The 24,890-nt window shown below is 49.4% G+C and overlaps 1 protein-coding gene across 4 annotated transcripts; it reads left to right on the top strand.

Moving 5' to 3' along the window:
* Positions 1 to 2,813: 2,813 nt before the first annotated feature.
* On the top strand, positions 2,814 to 18,077 carry ZMYM3 (zinc finger MYM-type containing 3). Of its 4 annotated transcripts, none has more exons than XM_018044463.1 (25): positions 2,814 to 2,857; positions 4,651 to 5,336; positions 6,264 to 6,307; positions 6,628 to 6,700; positions 7,130 to 7,424; positions 7,658 to 7,835; positions 8,191 to 8,409; positions 8,700 to 8,850; positions 9,074 to 9,189; positions 9,351 to 9,437; positions 9,565 to 9,715; positions 9,927 to 10,099; positions 10,300 to 10,465; positions 11,149 to 11,246; positions 11,327 to 11,492; positions 11,767 to 11,879; positions 12,023 to 12,197; positions 12,382 to 12,528; positions 12,979 to 13,082; positions 13,558 to 13,726; positions 13,967 to 14,118; positions 14,701 to 14,815; positions 15,352 to 15,606; positions 16,379 to 16,496; positions 16,607 to 18,077. In XM_018044463.1, the coding sequence occupies exons 2-25, from the start codon at positions 4,670 to 4,672 to the stop codon at positions 16,797 to 16,799; spliced, it is 4,125 nt and encodes a 1,374-aa protein (XP_017899952.1). In that variant the 5' UTR covers positions 2,814 to 2,857; positions 4,651 to 4,669; the 3' UTR covers positions 16,800 to 18,077. The 4 variants fall into 4 exon arrangements, with proteins under 4 accessions (XP_017899952.1, XP_017899951.1, XP_017899950.1 ...); XM_018044462.1 differs by lacking the exon at positions 2,814 to 2,857 and adding an exon at positions 3,220 to 3,275; XM_018044461.1 differs by lacking the exon at positions 2,814 to 2,857 and adding an exon at positions 3,743 to 3,901.
* The last annotated feature ends 6,813 nt before the right edge of the window (positions 18,078 to 24,890 follow it).

Raw genomic sequence — 24,890 nt, forward strand, 5'->3', positions numbered from 1 at the left:
AATTCCTACTTTGAAAAAAGACATATGTGAAAAGAAAACAAAGGACTGGAAGGATATACATCAAAAAGAGTAGTTGTATCTCCAGGTATGATGAGTAGGATAAAAGTGATCATTGCTTTCTTCTTCAAACTTTCTATGCTTTTCAATGTTTTTACAGTGAACATTTATATTTTTATAATCAGAAAAGTATATATATAACTAAAATGAAAGAACTCTCATTAAGACAGGGACTGAGTTTTTACCTGTTACGGTGTTTACAGAACTTTAGGACTGCTTTATAAATGGTGAATAACAAGTAATAGTACTCAGTACTATGTCATAACTGTAACAAGGCTGAAACAAGTGTTGAATTGCAGGCCACAGTCTTACTCAACACCTGCTCTATTGTCCCCCATCAGCTCATTCTATGTTAGAGCCCTTCATCTGTGGCTAATACATACTCAAACCTACTAAATACAGGCAATCTTCGCTTACTCAAAGAGAAATATATATACATATATACACATATATTTTAACAACATGAAGGCTCGAGTGTATGAAGTCCCAAATCATTCATGAAGTCAACTGTTTCTCTTATAATACTAACAAGTATCTATTAAACACCTGCTATATGTCAGGCAAGTGTACATCTCACTTAATCTTAGTAGCATTGCTATATGAGGTATCATTAGATTCACTATTTCTTTCCAGTCATTTTCTTTTCTATATAATTGTATTTATTTATTTATTTTTGGCTGTGCTGGGTCTTCACTGCTGCTTGGGCTTTTCTTCCCTTGTGGCAAGCAGGGGCTACTCTCTACTTGCAGTGCTTGGGCTTCTCATTCTGCTGGCTTCTCTTCTTGCAGAGCATGGGCTCTATAGCACTCAAGCCTCAGTAGTTGCGGCTCCTGGGCTCTAGAGTACAGGCTCAACAGCTGTGGCCCACGGGTTTAGGACTTAGTTGGTCCGCAACAGGTGGGATCATCTTGGATCAGGGATTGAACCCGTGTTTCCTGCATTGGCAAGCAGATTCTCTACCACTGAGCCATCAGGGAACCCCTTTGCAGTAATTTTCTAAGCACAACTATATATAGAATTTTTCTAAAAGTTAGCATCATATTTTAACTCCTTTTGTAAAAAATGTAATATCAGAAGTGTTTTCATGTATCATTTGTTTTTTTAATAGACTATTTTTAGAGTAGTTTTAGGTTTGCAGCAAAATAGAGCTGAAAGTACAGAGTTCCCAAATACTCCCCGCCCTCCCTGCCTCCCAGCTCCACAGCCTCCCTTAACTATCAACCTCCCCCACCAGCGTGGTACATCTGTTGCAACTGATGAACCTACACTGAGGCATTTGTTGTTGTTGTTGTTCAGTTCCTAAGTCGTGCCCAACTCTTTACCACCTCATCAACTGCAGCACGCCAGGCTTTCCTGTCCTCTACTATCTCCTAGAGTTTGATCAAGTTCATGTCCATTGAGTCGGTGATGCTATCTAACCATTCATCCTCTGCCACCCATTGGAAAAGACCCTCATGCTGGGAAAGATTAAAGGCAAAAGAAGAAAAGGGCAGCAGAAGATGACACATTAATATCATTCAAAACCCATACTTCAGGTAACAGTTCACTTTTGTTGTACATTCTATGAGTTCTAACATGTCACAAACATGTATTCACCATTACAGAATCATGCAGAATAGTTTCACTGCCTTAAAAATCCTGTGCTCTACATCATTAGTTTTTTCAAAAATGTGTTTGTTAATGATTACATTTATTGTATGAATATAACCAAAGTTGATTTGACCAGTCCCCTATTGTAGATTTAGATGGTTTTCTTATCTCTGTTTAAAAGATGAGAAAAATAAGACCTAGTGACTTGACAAGTGATGTATTCAAAGGCAACTGGCTAAAAAGAAGACAGAGTTGAGATTAGAGTTCTGGTCTGTCTCCAGAACCCACACACTATACTTCTGAATACACCATCAACCCCCTTTAGATTGTCTCCCCTCAACTTGAAACCAGGCACATGGATCACAACCAGAGCAGCCAAAGATCCAAGCATGTGTTGAGAAGGGCTGGCAATACAAAAGAACAAGGTGGCCCAACTGAGATGGAACAAACTGAAAACGCAAAAAGGAGGTACAGGGACAGAGAAATAAGAAAGTGAGAGATGGTTACACAGTATACTGGTTAAGATAAAGAGAAAGCTGGGTTTGGGAAACCTAAGGGGGAAAATTCTTACTTTTATCTCTGTATACAGGAGAGAGCAAAGATAACCTCAAGGCCATGAAGGGAGCCAGGAAGGATAAGGTTTCTGAGAAAGTGAATGAGGCAAGGCAGGATAAGACTCTCAAGGACTACAAGGCTAGGAGAGGCTTAGTGTGGGAAGGAAGAAAGGCCCAGAGCAAAGAGGCAGGCCAGAGCAGGAACTGGACACCAAACCTAAAAATGTGTCGGGACTCCCTTCCAGCCCGAGCCTCTTCTAGTATCTCAGGATACTAAATACTCTTCAGCCCTTAGAGGGGAAGTGGAGAACGGGGATTGTAAAGTGCTCTAACTCTAAAGAGGTCTGGGAATGGATCCTGGCACGCATTTTTTTTTAAAGCCAGTAGGCCTAATGCTAATACCCCCTCCCCCTACCCTACTTCTCTAGCTTCAACCCCAGCCACACCCACATGCTAAGGACCATCCAGGAGGGGGAGTGTGTGTTGTGTGTGTGTGCGCGCCGCGGCGTGCGTGCTCGTGCCTAAGAGAGACAGAGAGACAGAGACAAAAAAGAGACTGGGGGAGAGAGTGCGGGCGGTGGGGGTGGGGGGTGGGGGACAAGGACAGAAAGGAGGGAGAAACAGAGAGAAAGGAGGAAGAAAATCTGTCGGCCTTGGTGAGGAAAACTGCTGAAGAGATAACTCAGGGGGCTCTTGGGGGAAGACTTAGGGAGAAGATCCCAGAACTTACCCTAAGACCGTGGAAGGAGTGGGGGAGTGTCTTTGCAGGACCTGGTTTTGGGGTCACCAGGCAGTAACGGTTACTGCATAGGCGTTGTCATTGAGCCAGAGCCATTTAACCCGCCCTGGGTGGCTGGAGAGCAGGCTTAAGACACCCCACAACTCTGAGTCTCAGAATGGTTAGGAGGGCCCGAGGCTGCAGACAAGAGGAGGAGGGGCACGTGAGGGCTGGGTCCCTGCCTCCCCCCACCCTCCGCTGTCACTCATTACCCCAACAGTCGCCCAGGGGGCGGGCTCCGGAGAGGTGGGGTTGGGGGGAGGGTAATCTTGGCAGGCGCCTGCTGCATGGCGTAGGTAGGGACTGTTGAGGGGGGCGGACGCCGGGGGGTTGAACACGAGTGGGAAGGGGAGAGAGACACGAGGAGGGGGAGGGGACCGGGAACCATTTGAATGAGAGGAGGGGATCACGGGTAGAGTGGGCTCCAGGAGGTAGGGCGGGCGCGGGTGTTGACGAGGGGCCAGACTCGAGCCAGGTAAGGGAAGCAGGTGCGTAGATTTGTTTTTTGTGGGTTAGTGTACTCGGCCCTTTGGTGGAAAAGGGGGTGCCTCCTTCCCCAGGGGCAGGCTTCCAAGCTCCGGAGGCTAGCTTTTCCTCAACTAACGGGGCCCCGGGCGGGGGCTCGAGCTCCATCTCCAGTGCCGACGTTCCACTCCGCAATTTCCAGGCGTCCGTTGGGCTGGGAGTCTCGCGCCGGGGGCCGGCGCTGTCTCGCGAGCCCCCTCCTTGAGCCAGCCAATAGGGTTGGTTGCTGACGCCGCCCGCCCGCCTGGTGCATAGCGCTGGGCTCCGTGAGCGGCGCTGCCATTTAAAGGGGCCGCGACCCCTGTCCCGGCTGCTAGGGAGGGAGGTGGAGAAGGAGCGCGGGGCCGTCGCTGACTGCAGTTCTAGGCTTGTAGCGGTTACACTAACCCTGCCGCAGGTAGGGGTCGGGCCTGACTAAGCCGAACCGAACCTGCAGGCAAGAGCTCGCAGTAGCCGGGAGGGGGGTCTGAAGAGAGACCGTAGCTCCAAAATGTCTTCCTGTAAATGCCTGCGGTGGGGGGTGGGCAACAGGAGAAGAAGGACCAGGGGAGCTATAGGAAAGGGGGACTGGGCTTGAGGAAGTGGGCGACCCTGAAAGGTAACTGGGGGGAGGGGTTAGGAAAGGCAGTTGGGGGGGCGGGGAAGGGGCTGAGGGACCACTAGGCAACGCGGGGAGGGGGGGTGGGGCCAGACAGGGTGGGTAAAGACTGGGGAACTGGGGGGCTCTAGGAGAGAGGGGAGGGGAGATAGAAACTGAGACCGCGGGGGCGGGAAAGGCTCCTGGTGGCTACGGCCCTGGGAGACTCTAAGGGGGCGTTCAGCCGGAGTTGAGCGGGGGGAGTGAAAGGTGAAGGGGGGAGGGGAACTGGGAGTTGAAATGGGGTGGCGGGGGCTAGGCGGGCGGGTGGAGCGCCTGAAGAGTGGGGGTACAGGGCCAAGGCGGGGAACGCTTCTTCCCACAGGGGGCGCTGTACTGGGGGGAGGAGTGGTCATTCGCACTAAAACCTGTGGTAATGCTTGTCGATAGTGGTGGGGGCGGTTCAAGAGAAATCCAAGTGGATGGTGGGGTGTGTCCCAGAGCCTATATAAGAAGGAATTCTGGCGAAGACCACCTCTTCTGCCCCCTTTTCTACCCTTAATCTACAGCCCACATCCAGTCATCCTCATGGATCCCAGTGATTTCCCCAGTCCGTTTGACCCATTGACCCTGCCAGAGAAGCCCTTGGCTGGAGACCTTCCAGTAGACATGGAATTTGGAGAGGATCTACTGGAATCTCAGACTGCCCCAACTCGAGGATGGGCCCCCCCTGGCCCTTCTCCATCCTCGGGAGCCCTGGACCTGCTTGATAACCCTGCTGGCCTGGAAAAAGACCCTGGAGTCCTGGATGGAGCCACTGAGCTGCTGGGGCTGGGGGGGCTGCTCTATAAAGCCCCTTCTCCCCCAGAGGTGGACCATGGTCCTGAGGGGACCCTTGCATGGGATACAAGCGATCAGACCCTAGAGCCTGGACCAGGGGGCAGGACCCCTGAGGTGGTGCCACCTGACTCAGGGGCTGGGGCAAATCCCTCTTCACCTGAGGGGCTACTAGAGCCTTTGGCTCCAGATTCTCCAATAACTCTGCAATCCCCACATATTGAAGAGGAGGAGACCACCTCCATAGCTACAGGGAGAAGGGGCTCCCCTGGGCAGGAGGAGGAACTTCCCCAAGGGCAACCACAGAGCCCAAATGGCCCCCCCAGCCCTTCAGTGGGAGAGACTCTGGGGGATGGAATCAACAGTTCTCAGACCAAACCTGGGAGCCCTAGCCCCCCTGCACACCCTTCCTTGCCAGGTAGGTTGCCTGATCAGCTGGAAAATCAAGGCTGGGGGATGGTAAGGAGGTGGCTGTGTGTTTGGGGAAGAAGTGGGGTTGGAGAGTAGGGATGTGTATGGAGGAGTTAGGGGTTTGGAAAGGAGGAATGGAGATGTGGTGAAGATGAACGAAAGTAGGGAGGGAGACGCTCTGGAGGAAAAATAGGGGCAAGGTTTCAGGGGGTGGGTTGAGAAGGCTGAATTTTGTGGGAGAGAGTCCCTTTTTCTTCTCCCGATGGGCTTTTGGTACCAGGGTCCTGCTTCCTTCAGGACTTGGGGAGGACACCAGGCTTCTTGGTTCTAAAATCTTTCTGTTTTGTTCTAGATGAGAGTGGGGTTTCTGGGTTTGATGAATGATGCTAGGTTCTGGAGCCAAGTGCAGAGTGCTTTCAGAGGAATGGTAGACATGCAGGGCCTAGGATTGTGTCTCTGATAGAGACTTAAGAGGCTTGCATTTCTTCCCAGTTCTACCTAGCACTGTGCCTCTCCCAGGTTGTGACCAGGGTCTTAGGGCTTATATAACTACCTGAGTGCAGGGGAACCTCCCCATACATTATTGCTTCCTTTTCCCCTTGCTACCTTTGGGTGGTTGCATTTGTTTTTGTTGATAAACTATAAATTCTTGAAAGGGATGTTACCTATATTTCCTTAACTCCCAACCATTGGGATAGAAAGCTGGTGGGAAGGTAGGATTGTTTTTTCATGGAGAATAGCTGCAGCCTGCCCCCCCCCCCTTAGTGCAGAGCTCGAGGTAACCCTGAGAGGGGCCTCAAGAAGCCACAGGCACGTGAGTTTTCCCTTTCAGTTTTGAGTAAGTTCTTCCCCAGGAATGGAGGCGGGGGTTGAGCCGGGGAGGGGGTGGTGAGGGCAGGCTCAAGAATTAGGCTGCTTTCTGCTTCCTTTGCAGGAGATGGCCTGACTGGGAAGGCGAGTGAGAAGCCGCCTGAGAGGGTGAGGGGGGAGGGGATTGGAAGGAGTCTGGTTCCCCCTATAGCTCTGGGAAGGGCAGACCCTTCATTTTCCCTCCCAGATGTTGTTCTGTGGAGAGTGTGTGTGAGGAGAGTTAGGAGGAGGGAGGGAGCACTTGTGTCTATTGCTTCTTACGGAGAAAGTCCAGCCTCCTTTTCTCCCCTACTCCTAAGGGCTGGGCCCAGGGTCCCTACTCTCTCTTCCCCCTCCCATCTCTGTACACCCCCCAAACCCTGTACTAGTGCAGCTGGCCCTTTAGCCTGCCCCTGGTGTCAGCTTTCCTCCCTCCCCATGTTTCCAAGGTGCAGAAGAGAAGCGAGCGCGTTAGAAGAGTAGAGCCTCCAAAACCTGAGGTTGTGGATTCCACTGAGAGCAGTGAGTAGGACTTGAAGTGTGAGCGGGTGGGATGTAGCCGGAATGGATCTCCCAGCTCCTGTGGTGCTGTGCACCATGCAGAATGTGAAGCGCCTATCTCTGCCCTGGATTGGCATGGGAACCTGGGGCAGTGGGGGAAATTGAAAACGAGCAGTGAGAATGGAGTTTCCTGTTTCAGCTCTGCCATCCCTGTCCCCGAATCTTCTCACTTGGATCCCTACCTTCCCCTCCCTAGGACATTGCAGAGTAACTAAGGGATGGTGACACCAGTAGCTTGAGATTCCAGTGTAATAGGGGCAGAGTGGAAAGCCAAGAACCATGGGGATTGGGGATCCCAGGATCAGCTGAACTACCTGCAGGTCAGGTGATGGCTGGAGGCCTGGTCCCTTAGCCTTTTCTCCCCACGCAACCCCCCCCTCCCCTGCCCAGTTCCAGTGTCAGATGAGGATTCTGATGCCATGGTAGATGACCCAAACGATGAGGACTTCGTGCCATTCCGGCCCCGGCGCTCTCCTCGCATGTCTCTACGCTCAAGCGTGGCACAGAGGGCTGGGCGCTCTTCAGTAGGCACCAAGATGACGTGTGCCCACTGCCGGACACCGCTGCAGAAGGGCCAGACGGCCTACCAGCGCAAGGGGCTGCCGCAGCTCTTCTGCTCTTCGTCCTGCCTCACCACTTTCTCCAAGAAGCCCTCTGGCAAAAAGACCTGCACCTTCTGCAAGAAGTACGTGAGGGTCTGGGGCTATGGGGAGAGCAGGGATCAGGCCGGGAGTAAAGGGTGAGACAGATTCTGTTGGCAAGACCCTAGCACCGTATGGGATAGAGCAATTCACTAATAGGAAGGGTGTCTGAGAATGTTTTTGATTCTGTGGTCATTGATCCCAGAGGAGGAAGGTGGAGGCTCGTGAAATGAGGGGGTGGTATCAACTAAATGTACAAACCTGTTCCCACCTCCAGGGAGATCTGGAACACCAAGGACTCAGTTGTGGCGCAGACCGGTTCGGGAGGCTCCTTCCATGAGTTCTGCACATCCGTCTGTCTCTCCCTGTATGAGGCCCAGCAGCAGCGCCCAATTCCCCAGTCTGGGGATCCTGCTGATGCCACTCGCTGCAGCATATGCCAGAAGACTGGAGAGGTGAGGAAGCTGGATGGGGGCTGACTTGCAGAGCCTGGCCAGCCCTGAGCCACCCCTGCAATCCTGGGGCTGCAGGGGCCAGGCCCTGTGGATGAGGGATGTGGGGAGGGGGAAGCAGCCATTGTGAGGGAGTGGATTCAAGGCTAGAGCTTCTCCAGGATTGTGTGCGGCTGGCCGTCCTTGCCTCCCAGGACCTCAGCATCAAGTCGACATCCTGATGTGCAGGTTGGGGGGTCCCTGGGCCCGCTGTCTGCTGTAAAGGTCTAGGGTGAGGTGGGGTGGGCCATCCTTGCACCAGGGTGGGTGGTGGTGGCCAGGCCCCAGCTCAGGGTGTGTGTGTGTGTGTGTGTGGCAGGTCCTGCATGAGGTCAGCAATGGCAGCGTGGTGCACCGGCTCTGCAGCGATTCTTGCTTCTCCAAATTCCGGGCCAACAAGGGACTGAAAACCAACTGTTGTGACCAGTGCGGGGCTTACATCTACGCCAAGACTGGGAGCCCTGGCCCCGAGCTCCTCTTCCACGAGGGCCAACAAAAGCGGTTCTGCAACACAACCTGCTTGGGGGCATACAAGAAGGTGGGGCCGAGGGAGTAGTGCATTAGAGGGCTGTGGAAGGGGGTGCGGTCCTTGGGTGAGAAATAAAGGTGCCTGACGGGTCGAGGGCTGGGAGAAATAAAACAAATAAAGGGGGTTTCAATTGTATCTGTTATGTTTTATTTTTGAAGCTGGCTGGTGGACACACAGGTGTTTGTTATCTCATCATCTATACTTTTTTGTATGCCTGAAATATCTCATGTTTTAAAAATTTTAAAAATAAAAGTGAAGGGACAAATCCAGCCTCAGCCTCTCCTTCCCCATCCTCACAGAAAAACACACGGGTGTACCCATGTGTCTGGTGCAAGACCCTGTGTAAGAACTTTGAGATGCTATCCCATGTGGACCGTAATGGCAAGACCAGCTTGTTCTGTTCCCTGTGCTGTACCACCTCTTACAAAGTGAAGCAGGCAGGGCTCACTGGTAGGTGCAAAGCCCTCTTTTCTGAGACCCCTGCTGGCCTTCCTTCTACCTCCCATACTCCTTCTATAGTAACCCCTGCTGCCCAACTTCGGCCCCAACCACACTCTCCCATGGATTTCCTGTTCCATCTCTGCACTGCCTTACACCTGCTGTGTGTTCTCTCTTTCTCTCTCTCTTTCTCTTCCTCTCCTTCTCTCTCTCTCCTTTTCTCTCTGTGCCCCAGGCCCTCCCCGACCCTGCAGCTTCTGCCGCCGCAGCCTCTCTGACCCCTGTTACTACAACAAGGTTGATCGCACAGTCTACCAATTCTGCAGCCCCAGCTGCTGGACCAAGTTCCAGGTACTCCAGACCCTGGACGAGGGATAATGGGTGTGGCAATAGAGAGGGTATGAGATCTGGGGTAGGTAGGCCTGGGCAGAGCAAAGAGCAAGCCTGACTTCCCCTCCCTCCGCCAGCCCACTGCACACATCTTGCCCCTCCCTTGTTTGTCTTCCCTCCAGCGCACGAGCCCCGAGGGGGGCATTCACCTGAGCTGTCACTACTGCCACAGCCTCTTCAGTGGCAAGCCTGAGGTCTTGGACTGGCAGGTAAGATCCCCACCCCCACCCATATTTTGCTACATGACCAGACGTCTGTCTGAAGGGGTCCTTCCACTTGGCTCTCGCTGGGTCCAGATGTCGCAGCCCTGTTCCCCCACCCCATGCCCCATCCTAGGACCAGGTGTTCCAGTTCTGCTGTCGTGATTGCTGTGAGGACTTTAAGCGCCTCCGGGGTGTGGTGTCCCAGTGTGAGCATTGCCGGCAGGAGAAACTCCTGCATGAGAAGCTCCGATTCAGTGGGGTGGAGAAGAGCTTCTGCAGCGAAGGTAAGGAGATGGGGAAGGGCCAGAGAGTCCTGTACCTTGCAACTGGGAAGAACAGCAGATTAAGTAAGGTAGGCTTGCAGGGTGGTCCGTTCTGCTTAGGACACTCTGGAGGCTGTTAGACGTTTTGGGTGCACTGCCTTGAGAAAGTTGGGTCTCATGGCCACATGGAGATCTCATGTCTCTGGACTCTTCTCTGTTGCCCCCTTTCTAGGCTGTGTGCTGCTATACAAACAGGACTTCACTAAGAAGCTGGGATTATGCTGTATCACTTGTACTTATTGCTCCCAGACCTGCCAGCGCGGAGTCACTGAGCAGCTGGATGGCAGCACCTGGGACTTCTGCAGCGAGGACTGTAAGAGCAAGTACCTGCTGTGGTACTGCAAGGTAAGGGGGGCTGCATGTCACAAAGGAAGGCAAGGGCAGCAAGGAGCACGGGCTGTTGTGCCACCATCAGGCTGTGGGTCCATCTCCAGGGAGGGGATTCCGACTAGCCCAGCTTCTGTAGAGTGGCATGGATTATCCCAGGGCAAAGGACCCAGCACATTTTAGGGTGGCAGGTCTGACCACTTTGTCAACACCCTCAGGCTGCCCGGTGCCATGCCTGTAAGCGCCAGGGGAAGCTGCTGGAGACCATCCACTGGCGTGGGCAGATCCGTCATTTCTGCAACCAACAGTGTCTGCTGCGCTTCTACAGCCAGCAGAACCAACCCAACCTGGATACCCAGAGTGGGCCTGAGAGCCTCCTGAACAGTGAGTCCTGGGCAGGGGGCACAGTCTGTTAGAACTGGCCTGGACTCCTCTGACCCTGGGCCCAGCCACTTTCTTCTTCCTCTCCTGCTTTCACCTCATCCCTGGCCAGAGCTCCTGTTTCTGTGTTGTTTTTTAGCTTCTGAACTGTGCAGGTACTAGAGAAGTCTCATTTAAAGGTTCTGAGAGCTTTAAAAAAGGGGTTCTGAGAGTTAGATCCTACTGATTTTCTATAAGGGATATATTGTAAGGAATGGGTACCTGCCCTGGTAGAGTGGGGCATATAGGGGTTGTGGTTAGTTTTCAGAGAGAAGGAAACGTCAACACAAGCTCAACGTAAACATCTTTAGGGAGAATGAAGACTATTGTCATTTCTAGAATATCACCGTGGACCCTCCGCACTCCAGGGATACTAAACTCCTGATGGCCATTTAATGGAAGGTCTCAAATTATGGGTTATCGGGAAAACAATGTTTTTAATCCTTCTTGGAAGCCAGGAGCAAAGAATCTTTTTGGCCACTATTGCTGGGACCTAGAGAAGATTAGAGCTGGGATGGAGTGAAGGGAAAATTCTAGACTTACCATTCACATTCGGAGTTCTCTTAACAAAGCCCTCCTGGAGCAGGGGTGAGGAAAACAGAGGGCTAGTGCCTCAGATGAGAGCATTCATTTGTTTTGATCTACAGGTCAGTCTTCTGAGGCAAAGCCCCAGACACCCTCTCAAACCAAAGTGGAGAACAGAAACACCATAAAGACCCTACAGGAAAATGGAAATCTGGGCAAGGTCAAGGCAAGAGCCAAGGGGGAAGATGGTCTCAAAGGGGTTACCGTAGCAGTGGTACTCATGTTCCTTTGTGTTTGCAGATCCCTGTGAAGACCCGACCAGCCCCCGCTGCTCCTACTCCTCCACCACCACCGCCGCCACCCCCAGCAGCACCCCGCAAAAACAAAGCTGCCATGTGTAAACCACTGATGCAGAATCGGGGGGTCTCCTGCAAGGTGGAGATGAAGTCCAAAGGGAGTCAGACAGGTGAGTGAGGGTACCAAGGCGCCACAGGCTGTATTTCATGGTCTTAGGCCTCCTCCTGTGCCTGGGAGCTGGACAAGGGAGTTTCTTAGATGGCTAAAGTGTCCTGCATATTGTCTTGGAATCCCAGGGTCATCTGTCAACATTTGTTTCAAGGGCAGCTTTGTGATACTGAGCACATGTTAGAGCTTTTAGGGGTGATGAACAAATATCAGTTCCTGGGGTCGATGTGACTCATCTGCCAGGGTCTCTGAGAAGACCCCTTTCCTGTCAACAGAAGAGTGGAAGCCACAGGTGATTGTGCTGCCCATCCCAGTGCCCATCTTTGTGCCAGTGCCTATGCATCTGTACTGCCAGAAAGTCCCGGTGCCTTTCTCAATGCCTATCCCGGTGAGTGTTCCTGCCTTTCCTGCTGGGGGCCTCTTTCACTTTTCCAGGCTGGAGGCCACCACCCCCACTCCCTCCCTCTCAGTAGCCGTTCATCTCATGTACTAGTGTGGTTCTTGGCATTTAGTTAGGATTCATGCCTCCAGGTGCCTGTGCCCATGTTCCTGCCCACTACCTTGGAGAGCACAGACAAGATTGTGGAGACCATTGAGGAGCTGAAGGTGAAGATCCCGTCCAACCCCTTGGAGGCTGATATCCTGGCTATGGCAGAGATGATCGCAGAGGCCGAGGAGTTAGACAAGGCCTCATCTGACCTTTGTGGTATGCCATGGGCAGCGGTGGTGAGGGAGACAGGGTGCTGCCAGTCTGTGTCTGCCTAAGGGGGTGGAGAATGGTGATCTTGTTGCCTGGTGGGATTGGGGAACAGTTGGGATCAGCCCCTGAAAGCCTTTTGGGGGCACCAAGAGGGAGCTGCAGAGACTGAGCCAACCTCCCTGCCACCCAGATCTTGTGAGCAACCAGAGTGCAGAGGGACTTCTGGAAGATTGTGACCTGTTTGGGCCAGCTCGGGATGATGTCCTGGCCATGGCCGTCAAGATGGCCAATGTGTTGGATGAGCCTGGACAAGACTTGGAGGCAGACTTCCCCAAGAGTGAGTAGGATTTAGGGTGTGCCCACTGCATATAGTAGCATGTGCACCATCAGGAAAGAAGTGTTGCTTGTGACCCCAAGAATGACCCTAAACAGAAGACTCTCACAGAGAGCAGTGCCAGAGATATCAGGACACTTTCTTACACTTGACTCTTGTTTTTTTTTTTTTTTTTTTCTTTTTGTAGTTGTTATAAAACACATAACATAAAATTTACCAACTTAACCATGTTTAAGTTTATAATTCAGTAGTGTTAGGAATGTTCTCACTGTTGTGAATTTTGTGTGCACATGCCTGTGAGCACGTTCTTTGTGTATAGCTTTGTCCTGTTGGCTACAGTGAAGATGTCTGGGAGGCTCATCTCAAGTCACATGGACAAGTAGTGGGAGTGAGGTGGGAGGACTACAGGGTTGAGGTCTTAAAAAATCGATTTCTTCTTCCTTTACCCTCTAGATCCTTTGGACATTAACCCCAGTGTGGACTTCCTCTTTGATTGTGGCCTGGTAGGGCCTGAGGACGTGTCTACTGAGCAAGACCTTCCCCGAGCCATGAGGAAGGTGAGGACTGGAGCTGCTATATCCACAGAAGAGGGATGGAGGCATGAAGGGTAGTGGGGTGGGTGTGGGGCTTTCATAGCCAAATCAGAAGCCTTAGTTTCCCCTTCCCTAGCCTCCTTTCTCTACCACTGTGTGCATTGTGTTGTGTTATTCGCTCAATCATGTCTGACTCTTTGCAACCCCATGGACTGTAGCCCACCAGGCTCCTCTGTCCTTAGAATTCTCCAGGCAAGAATACTGGAGTGGGTTGCCATTCCGTTCTCCAGGGACTGTGTACATTAAGGTACAGCCAAACTCTAGTTTCTCCCCAGTTCATCAGAGCTCATCAGAGCTGTTCCTGGGGTCCTGTGCTGTGGAAGCTTGCTGCGTTCTTACATTGGTCCCACCCCGCCCTGGTGGTGAACACTGTCCTGACTTGCTTCCACAGTGCTCCCGGCCTTACCTCTGCTACCCACTCCTCCCTCTTCCTCTCTAGGGTCAGAAGCGGCTGGTGCTTTCAGAGAGCTGTTCCCGGGACTCCATGAGCAGCCAGCCTAGTTGTACTGGACTCAACTATTCCTATGGTGTCAATGCTTGGAAGTGCTGGGTGCAGTCAAAATATGCCAATGGAGAAACCAGCAAGGGTGATGAGCTGCGCTTTGGCCGTAAGTACCAGGGGAAGGGGAGAGGGAGCAGGGCTGTGATTCAGCTGAAGGTGTCCATAGGGCATCCTGTGCAGATGTGGAGGAGTTGCAGAATAAGGGGAGATGCCATCTAGGTTTCAAGGCTGACAGCTCTTTGTGTGATTATTGGGTTTGTTCTGGAGCTGGACATGACTAAGGGATGAAGGGGTTAATGATGGAGCTAAACTTAATGCCAGCTACCTCCGCTGTGTATCTCTGCAGCCAAACCTATGCGTATCAAGGAGGATATTCTGGCCTGCTCAGCTGCTGAACTCAACTACGGTTTAGCCCAGTTTGTGAGAGAAATTACTCGACCCAACGGTGAACGATATGAACCTGATAGCATCTACTATCTGTGTCTTGGCATCCAACAGGTACCACTGACATGCTGCCTCACTTGTCGTAACTCAGCACAGTAGGCAGGGTCCTACCTGAAATGATTCTGTCCCACTTCCTGTTCCTCACCTCATCTGCTGCCTTGAGCAGGCATCTCCTACTCCAGACAGGACAAGAAATGACAATACTCTACCAAAATCAAAGCTGCACTCCAGGACTGTTGACCAAGGAGCAATATTCATTGCTGTCTGGGTTGCTTTGTCGTCCTCAAACCCATGCTCAGAGGGGACGGATGGGCAGAGCGGGGTCTCCTGAATGGTGGGGTAATGTTTGGTTTCCATGGGAAGAAGTCATACGTGCCTTAGCTGACAAGGGGGTCTGGGCTTGTGAAGAAGCAGCTGTGATACATCTCTTCTAAACTTTCTTCTCCTCTAGCAGGGCCTCAGCACTTGAGAGCTGTAGGTTTACCTGGGGAAAACCACTCTGGATCACTTAATCGAGCAACTGTTTCCCATGGTCTCCTAACTGTCAAGGTCGCCATGCCTGAGGCCGTTGATATCATTGTCTTTTCTCTAGGGCCCAGAGTCTAGCTGTATGTGTGTCTGTTTTTCTTTTTCCAGTACTTGTTGGAAAATAACCGAATGGTGAACATTTTCACGGACCTTTACTACCTGACTTTTGTTCAAGAACTCAACAAGTCTCTGAGTACCTGGCAGCCCACCCTCCTCCCTAACAGTAAGGGCCAGGGACTTGGCAACCCCTCTGCCCTTTGCGCTATTCTTCCAGTGTACCACTCCGAGCCCTGGATTCTTGGGTCTGCCACTCTTCACAAAAGGGTCTGAGTACAGGAGCATGTAGTTGGGTGCCTTGGGGTTTAGAGCTAAGGGAATCAGAGCCCCTGTCCTTGAACATGAGGAGGGGATCAAGACTTAGGTCTGAAGAGCTATCTCTGGGACCAAAAAAGTGACCAGGGTTTGAGTGGTAAGTGAAGAAAGAAAGAAGCTGGACTCCTGAAGGTTTACATGAGTGAAGCTCCTAATGCAGGTGGAAACTGTGGGAAAAAAATCCCCCCCAAACCCCACCAAAAGCCAACAAACAAATCCAGTCCTCCTGCGCAGTATAGCAAGGTGTCAGGATTTTGCACGTGGTGGTCCTTTAGTGACCAGACGAGTCTAGTGTGCTCAGTGTTTGTGAGTGGCATGTGTGGGAGTAAAGGGGATAGGTGTGGGTAGCCAGTCCCTCCTGACAGCCTCTCCCCCTTGCCTTTGCAGATACGGTGTTCTCCCGAGTAGAGGAAGAGCACCTCTGGGAGTGTAAGCAGCTGGGGGTCTACTCACCCTTTGTCCTTCTCAACACCCTCATGTTCTTCAACACTAAGTTTTTTGGGCTTCAGACAGCCGAGGAGCACATGCAGCTCTCCTTCACCAATGTGGTGCGGCAGTCCCGCAAGTGTACCACCCCTCGGGGCACCACCAAGGTGGTGAGCATCCGCTACTATGCTCCTGTCCGCCAGAGGAAAGGGCGAGGTATGATGCTGCCCCCGCCTTTGCTTTTCCTCCCCCTCTGCTTTCCCCTTCCCTGCCCCATCATACCACCAGGTTGGCCCTCTCCATTATCTCTAGCTTCCCTATCCTTCCATTCCTGGGTTTCCAGAAAAAAGGAACAACACCCAGTCCTTCAGTCTGGTGGGAAGTGATTGTTGCATATAGGTCACCCAGTTGCCTGTTACCTGCCTTTCCTCATTTCAGGGCAGTTTACTTTTTAGGAGGTGTGGTGGACAGGTGGGAAGCTGTTGGGTGTGTTTGGCTGAAGGGGGAGTTGACAAGAGTGAATGACAGGCTTTCCATGGCTCTGCTGCTGGGCATAACTGCCACAGTACCTTGGTTTCTATTCTGGCCCTTGAGTCAGTTCCCAAGGTCCCTTCTGGACCTGAGACTACCAGGACTAATGTGTGGGGTGCTGGAGCCATGACTGTTTATCACAGAAAGCAGCCCCGATTTTACAGTAGGGTCTGTTTTGTCAGTTTGTCCATGTGACTTCTGAGATCACCTCTTTAGGAAATCAACTTTGGGAAGATGATAGATAGTGTTTAACAGTGAGAACCAGGGCGCCCTTCAGAGCAGCACACTGCAGAATGTTGAGTTGGTGCAGAGAGACTGACCGACTCTTCTGCCTTTATTTCTCCATGAGCCCGTTTTGTGTCCTGAGGCCTTCAGCCTGTGCCCTGGACTGTGCTCTTGGAGGTCCTTTGTTGAGACTACACTTTTAATGAGTCCAGGTCATTTGCCTCCTCCACAGACACAGGTCCTGGGAAACGGAAGAGAGATGATGAAGCCCCCATCTTAGAGCAGCGTGAGAACCGCATGAATCCCCTCCGCTGCCCCGTCAAGTTCTATGAATTCTATCTCTCAAAATGGTGAGTTGGCAGGTTCACAGGAATGGCATTAGCCTGGGGACCCACAGGCTCTACTTCTTCCAGTTACTGATCTCTGTCCACCTGCCCCCCTCTCACCCCCACCATTGCAGTCCTGAAAGCCTCCGGACACGCAACGATGTGTTCTACCTGCAACCTGAGCGGTCCTGCATCGCTGAGTCACCTCTCTGGTATTCTGTGATCCCCATGGACCGCAGCATGTTGGAGAGCATGCTCAATCGCATTCTGGCTGTGCGTGAGATTTATGAGGAGCTGGGTCGTCCCGGGGAGGAAGACCTGGACTGAGCCCACATGCTTCCCATATCCATCTTCCACACAACATCTGTCCCACGGCCATGTCTCACAGGGTGACAGGCCCAGGAACTGATGCTACTCATTTTGAAGGGCCCTGACTGCCCTTTTCTACTCATCCATTCCCTGCCTTCCCTAGGAACCCCTGGCTTTTACCTTCTCCCAAACCACTTGACGACCACAAGGCCCCAGTCCTCTGTACTGAGAGACTGGTCTCCCAGTGGTGGGCAAAAACCAGCTAGGCCATTTTCTTCATGTTTCAGAGTAAACTCCTGGGGCCAAACTCTGAGTGAAGTGTTCATAGCTCTGGTGATCCTGTTGGCTTTGGGTTTCCTGACCCATCCCACATAGGTCAAGGCCCTTGTTCCTAGGTTTGGCCGAGGGAAGAACCCAGCTGCCTTCTCAACCTTGTGCCCACTCACTTCTCTACTCTTCCCTGGTCACAAACTAAAGGGTCTTGTATGAAAGATACAAAAGAAACTATGAAAGTAATGAAGAGACCATTTACCTAAAACACAGAGCTTAGGCACTCTTGCCTCCCACAAGATAATTGGTGGTTGGAAGCCCCTCACTACCTTGTTCCTCCTCCCCACCCCAGCAAGCGCCAACCCTTGGTGCTGCAATTTAAAAAATCTAAATGCTTCTTTTTCCTTCAAAGGCAGAGAATGACTCTTAAGTATGGGGAGAAGACGCCTGTCCCCTTGGTTTATGTGTTTGTCTCTCTCTGCCATCTTAGGTTGGCATGAGCCATGGTGTCAACATGCTTAGCGGCTTTCTGTAACTGCCTCCCTTTAGTTCAGTGGACAGAGTTCCGAAGGCAAAAACCACCTTCTGACTTAGGCTGGGGCTGGGTTCCCCACTCTTGTTCTTCCCCCATTGTAAGAGCCAGGCCAAGCCTGTGGGGGCCCTGAGTCATGCAGGATGGGATCTGTGGTCAAAGGATAGGTGAAGAACTGTGGGCATGGGTCCTGCCCCCACTGCCTCCATCTTTTCTCTTCCCCATCTTGCCTCTGTAGTTGCAGAAAACTCTTAGCGTCCGGCAAAGGGGGTACCTAGTTCTTTCCCTGTTGGCTTTGCTGTTCCCCAGCCTCCTTTTTGTGTTTTTATAACTGTCACCAGTTTAGCCACTGTTTAAATTGTATATATTGTTCTGAGGCACCTGGCCTGTCCCTTCAGTGAGCCATGCCCACCTTGTGTTGTAGTGAGAAGCTGTTGTCACGACTAACCTTCTGTCTCTGAAATTGTTTGTTTCAAATAAAGAGTTAAAATTGTCTTTTGCCTTCTCTTGGGGAGGGAGAGCAATGTTTTGAGGGGTGAAGGATATAGTGGAGCAATGCTGGACCACTTCAGATCTCTCAAGGTGTAAAGTGAGGTGTCCCACTGCAGGCTGAGAATCATTTTTATCCATCTCATTGAATGAATCCACTAGGAATATGGTCCTTGTTATAACAAGTTTACAAACACTCAAGAGAAAGATTTATGCAGCAGCTATCTATTAAGGACCTACTACGTTTAAGGACCTAGTTTCAGATTATACATTTCAAAGAAGACAGATGAACTAGACTGGGATCCTATCCCCAGCAGGTTCCCAGGCTACACGGGGGAGAGAACAGTGAACAGTTAGCTGTGAGACTAGCAGAATGAAATACAATACCTAGTGCTATGGGAGAGCGAGGAATAAGGAATCATTTCAGGTTTACAGGGGGGTTGTGTGTAAGTTCACTGAGGGAGGTGGCAGTTGACTCAGGTCTCAGTAAGTAGGAGGGGTTGGGGACCAGCACAATCAAAGGCTGTGATTTCTGATGAAGGGGTGAGGGGATCAGATGTGCTGCTTTAGGGAGGAGATCTCCAGGACAATATGGAGGGTCTGGGGTAGGGTAGATCAGAAGGCCAGGACATCAGTGGAAGGATTGTAGCTAAAATTCTATGAGCTTCAATGGGGACAGAGAAGAAAAAGAGGATGAATTCAAAATGAGTTTCAGACATTTTGAAGGTCAAGTCTGTAGGCTATGGAAGAGAGGGAAGAATCAAACATGAAAACCCACGTTTCTGGCCTTGATGACTGGAAAACTGAGACATCTTTTTTTTTTTTTTTAAACAGAACAAATCCACACTTTTATTTACTTAATACAGCTTCACACAGATTCTGTGTCCAATGGCCTTAGCATGAAGTTTGCTCCGGAATTCGACACAAGCCCTGCTGCTGTTCATTAGGATGAATTACATTTCCCCAGATTCCTCTGGTTTTGTTAGGTTTTTCACCAGGAGTTGCTGTGTTATTCTTTGCTTTCAACACGTAAGCACATCTCTTGCCTACATATAGTTCAATTTCATCTTGAGCATAAAGACTTTCAATTTTAAAAAGGGCTGTGTACTCCTTCTGGTTCCGGACACCCTGCTTATAGCAAGCAAAAAAAAAAAAAAAAAAAAAAAATGGCCTTGGACCATAGCCTTCCAGACATGTTTGTCCTTTTAGAAGTCTTTTTCCCAGCAGGCCTCCACAGGCTCCTAGATGGCTGAAACAGTGAAAGTGACACTCCTTTAACCAAGTTGGGAAACAGAGGCAGGGTTTTGTTGTTTTATCTTGGGGGAAGGTTGGTTGGTTTTTTCAGGGGAGTTAGGGTAGGAGGAGGTTGTAACAAGTTGAGGTTTTGATCACATTTGGTTTGAGACTCCATTGACATATCCATGTGGTGGGCTGTGCAACATGGCATAAAATACCCAAACTTGAGTTTTAATCATAGTTCTGCCACTAAAACTTGGGCAAGCCTACCTTTTGAGTCTCCTCTAAAAAATGCCCTGACTTGCTCACAGAATTATTGCAAAGGTCAGATGACAAAATGGGTATGAAAGAGCAATAATGATGATGCTAGATGCTATTATATATACTAGGCAGTTGGAAATGTGAGTCTGAGGCTTAAAAGAGAGATAAAGTGTCTTACTTTGTTCTAGCTTTATTGAGATATAATTGACATATAATACTGCATAAGTTTGAGGTGTACAGTGTTGATTTGGTACACTTATATATTGCAAAATGGTTACCACCATTGCATTAGCCAAAACCTCCATCCTGTCATTTATTTACCATTTTTTGTGTGTGTATGTGTGGTGAGAAGTTTTAAGCTCTCTCATAGTAACTCTTTAGTATATAATACAGTGTTGTTAACTATAGTCACCATGCTGCACATTAGATCCTCAGAACTTACTCATATTAGAACTGGAAGTATATACCCTTTGACCAACATCTCTCAATTTTCCCCCACACCCTAGCCCCTGCAGACTACCATTTTACTCTCTGCTTCTATGAGTTCAGCTTTTTTGGAGTCCACATACAAGTGATATCACACGGTATTTATCTTTCTCTATCTGACTTGTTTCACTTAGCATAAGGCATGAGGTGTCAATTTAGAAGTCATCTGCAAAAGGCTCCTAGCTGAAGCTATGAGAATGGACAAGATCATTCGGGGGAAATAAGAGAAAAGGACTAAAAAAAAAAGGTACCTTAGAGAATATCTTCAATTAACCAGCAAAAGGAACTGAGAAGGAGAGACCAGACAAATAGGTGGAACCCCAAATCTGCCAGGTGCCAAAGGTAAAACCACCTGATTAAAAGCTATCCTTATACCACAGGCCAGGGTGAAGCCTGTTAATTTGCTTTCTCCTTCGCTCATCCTCAGCAGGGCCCAAAGCCATGTAGCTCTCCTACCGCCTTCCCCTACTACAAGAGCGAAGGGTGTGATGTCATTTGCCCAACTAGATTTCTTCCCTGTGCCCAGCCTTGTGCTAATCACAAGTAAGATGAGTAAGAACTTAGAGTCTGTTCTGAGAAGTCCCCAGTCTGATAGGACCAAGCCTGGGACAAGAGTGAGCCAATTAAGGCATTTGGGGTGCAAAGTTTAAGGAGGCACTCATGGCTGGGGTCATGCAAATATAAGGTTGGCATTTGAGCCACCCTGAGAGTGACTGCCTCCTTAAGGAGGCATTTTATACCCTAGGTGCCTTGATTGCCTCACCCTGGTCTGACCCTGGGGAAGACTCATATGTCAATAAAATAACCAAGGTAGAAAGTAATTGTTATTCATTCTGTCCCAGGAAATCAAGATGGACCACAGAGGCGATATGGCAGCCGTGTTCTCACGAAGAGTAGATAGTTTATCAGGTAGCGTAGAGGTGCAGGGATCAATGTACATAAAGGCATGGAGGTAAAAGAGATCTTGGAGTATCTTCAGGAAAGGGTGGTTGGGCTGCACAGGAGGTGGACACTGTGGTGGATGAGGAGTGGTGGGACGTGTTGCTGGGGGAAAGGGGATCAGGTTGTGAAAGGCATCTAATACCATGGCCTGCTAAGGTGACCAACCAGTTTTAGCAATGAAAGCCCAGCACCCTGGAAACCCCTTGGTCCAGGCAAACTGAAACAGTCATACATTATCCTCAAAGCAGTGGAAAGTCATCAAAGGATTTTCACAAAGAATTGACAGGGTAGACTTCATGGTTTTTTGTTTGTTTGTTTTTTAAATTTTCTTGACCTCACCATGGGGTATGTGGGATCTTAGTTACTTGACCAGGGATTGAACCCATGCCCCTTGCATTGACCACTGGACCACCAGGGTAGTCCTCGGCTTCATTTTTTAAGGTGACTCTAGCATGTCTGGGTGAATGGACAACTGAGTGCTGAAGAAACCCAGGAGGCCAGTTTCAGGGAGCCAGTGGTACAGAAATGAGTTTGTCCTTTGCCTAGGGCGTCTGGCAGACATGAGTTCTAGATCCTTGGCTCAGCCCTTTCTTTCCTAGGGCTCTTTGGTCTGGCCAAGTTACTATATGGGCCTGTTTCCTCATCTGTAAATTGGGGACAATAATTATGCTTACCTCCATGAATGGTGAGGATTAAGGGAGATACGGTTTAGCACAGTGCCCAGCACACAACAAGCACTTAATAAACATTAGCTTTTATTGTCTACATTACCAGTTAGGAGATAATTTCAAGGCCTGAAGGAAGACTGCAGCATAATGAGAATGCTGAGGAGGAAAGGAACTTGAGAAAGATTTGGGAAGCTGACTTACAAGACTTTCTTTGTTGGTGAATTGATTATATTCTAGTGTGAATGATGTTTTGTTGTTGTTGTTGGCATTAATCCTCCAAGGAATCTGCTTTTCAAGACCTTTATCTCTAATTGTGGGATGAGGGGCTTTGCCCCTTAAAGGGAAGGTGAAAGGCAAAGAGAAAGTGGCAAGGGAACTGCTGGAAAACGAAGCCTGCATTTGAGATTTCTAAGCTTAAGGGAGAGAAATAGTAGGATTTAAAAACTTGTCATGATTCACGGTGTTGAAAGGTAGGGGTTCTAAATAACTCTCTCTCCCCATCTTGCCTGCACTCCCCAAATTGCCTTCCTTCCTAGAAATGGACAATTTCTGGATTCTGCTCCAAGCAGAGATCTTGGAAGAAGCGCAGGGCAGCCTGTTCTTCAGCTTTCATCATTCCTCTCTCCTAACCTCAGGGCCCCCCAAACGCACATCTTGTTTTCCAGCAACTTAATTTTTTCATATCATACTGAGCTTCCCCCACAACCCCCCTCTATCATGAAAGCCTTCCTAGGGCAACATAGAGTGGTTAATTTGGGATAGAGGAGATAGCACAGATTTTGGATTCGAATAGACCTAAGTGTTCATTCTAGCTCTGCGGTTTTCAGCTAGACATACTACTCAACCTCTCTGAACCTCCATTTCCTCATCTACAAGTATGGGTATAGTAATAGCTATGTTACCATTACTGAGATGATACATATAAGTGCTTAATTTATCACCAAATGTGGTCCATACTGGGTGCTCCATAAGCAATCCCCTTTCTTCTTTCCTTTCATCCACCTAAGTTATTTCCCTTTTTCGGCTGCACTGCATGGCATGTGGGATCTTAGTTCCCCGGCCAGGGACTGAACCCACACCCCCTGCAGTAGAGCAAAGAGTCTTAACCACTGGACCACCAAAGAAGTCCCACACTTTAGTTATTTGTAAGTCTGGAAATAAAGTTTCAGAATTTATTATGATTGAGACACATTCTTTTCATTAAAATTACATTAAAAATTAAGGCCCTCCCCCCACAACCATCCTTCCACTTATATCTGAATGTGGCCATATGTACCATTACATGTGTGCAAACATAAAGATTTGCCTACTTCAGCACACAATTGACAACTAGACAGTCAAGAAAACATGTTAGTTAGGTGAGACAAAGAATTTAGCTCAGTGTTTGAAAGAGCTGGTGAATCTTTCAGTTCAGTTCAGGCGTGTCTGACTCTTTGCGACCCCATGGACTGCAGCCTCCCTGGACTGCCAGGCCTCCCTGTCCATCACCAACTCCTGGAGTTTACTCAGACTTATGTCCATTGAGTCAGTGATGCCATCCAACCATCTCATCCTCTGTTGTCCCCTTCTCCTCCCGCCTTCAATCTTTCCCAGCATCAAGGTCTTTTGCAATGAGTCAACTCTTCGTATGAGGTGGCCAAAGTATTGGAGTTTCAGCTTCAGCATCAGTCCTTCCAGTGAACACCCAGGACTGATCTCCTTTAGAATGGACTGGTTGGATCTCCTTGCAGTCCAAGGGACTCTCAAGAGTCTTCTCCAACACCAAAGCATCAATTCTTCGGCGCTCAGCCTTCTTTATAGTCCAAATCTCACATCCATACATGACTACTAGAAAAACCATAGCTTTGACTAGATGGACCTTTGTTGGCAAAGTAATGTCTCTGCTTTTTAATATGCTGTCTAGGTTGGTCATAACTTTTCTTCCAAGGAGCAAAGGTCTTTTAATTTCATGGCTGCAGTCACCATCTGAAGTAATTTTGGAGCCCCCAAAATAAAGTCAGCCACTGCTTCCACTGTTTCCCCATCTATTTCCCATGAAGTGATGGGACCAGATGCCATGATCTTAGTTTTCTGAATGTTGAACTTTAAGCCAACTTTTTCACTCTCCTTTTTCACTTTCATCAAGAGGCTCTTTATTCTTCTTTGCTTTCTGCCATAAGGATGGTGTCATCTGCCTATCTGAGGTTATTGATGTTTCTCCCGGCAATCTTGATTCTAGCTTGTGCTTCCTCCAGCCCAGCGTTTCTCATGATGTACTCTGCATATAAGTTAAATAAGCAGGGTGACAATATACAGCCTTGATGTACTCCTTTCCCAATTTGAAACCAGTTTGTTGTTCCATGTCCAGTTCTAGCTGTTGCTTCCTGACCTGCATACAGATTTCTCAAGAAGCAGGTCAAGTGATCTGGTATTCCCATCTCTTTAAGAATTTTCCACATTTTGTTGTGATCCACACAGTCAAAGGCTTTGGCATAGTCAATAAAGCAGAAGTAGATGCTTTTCTGGAACTCTCTTGCTCTTTCGATGATCCAACAGATGTTGGAAATTTGATCTCTGGTTCCTCTGCCTTTTCTAAAACCAGCTTGAACATCTGCAAGTTCACAGTTCTTATACTGTTGAAGCCTGGCTTGGAGAATTTTGAGCATTACTTTGCTATCGTGTGAGATGAGTACAGTTGTGTGATAGTTTGAGCATTCTTTGGCATTGCCTTTCTTTGGGATTGGGATGAAAACTGACCTTTTCCAGTCCTGCGGCCACTGCTGAATTTTCCAAATTTGCTGGCATATTGAGTGCAGCACTTTCACAGCATCATCTTTTAAGATTGGAAATAGCTCAACTAGAATTCCATCACCTCCACTAGCTTTATTCATAGACATGCTTCCTAAGGCCCACTTGACTTCGCACTCCAGGATGTCTGGCTCTAGGTGAGTGATCACACCATCGTGATTATCTGGGTCGTGAAGATCTTTTTTGTATAGTTCTGTGTATTCTTGCCACCTCTTCTTAATATCTTCCACTTCTCTTAGGTCCTTACCATTTCTGTCCTTTATTGAGCCCATCTTTGCATGAAATGTTCCCTTGCTATCTCTAATTTTCTCGAAGAGATCTCTAGTCTTTCCTATTCTATTGTTTTCCTCTATTTCTTTGCATTGATCGCTGAAGAAGGCTTTCTTATCTCTCCTTGCTATTCTTTGGAACTCTGCATTCAAATGGATATATCTTTTC

This window comes from Capra hircus, unplaced genomic scaffold (genome assembly GCF_001704415.2).
Source record: "Capra hircus breed San Clemente unplaced genomic scaffold, ASM170441v1, whole genome shotgun sequence".
In the NCBI taxonomy this organism is placed as follows: Eukaryota; Metazoa; Chordata; class Mammalia; order Artiodactyla; family Bovidae; genus Capra; species Capra hircus.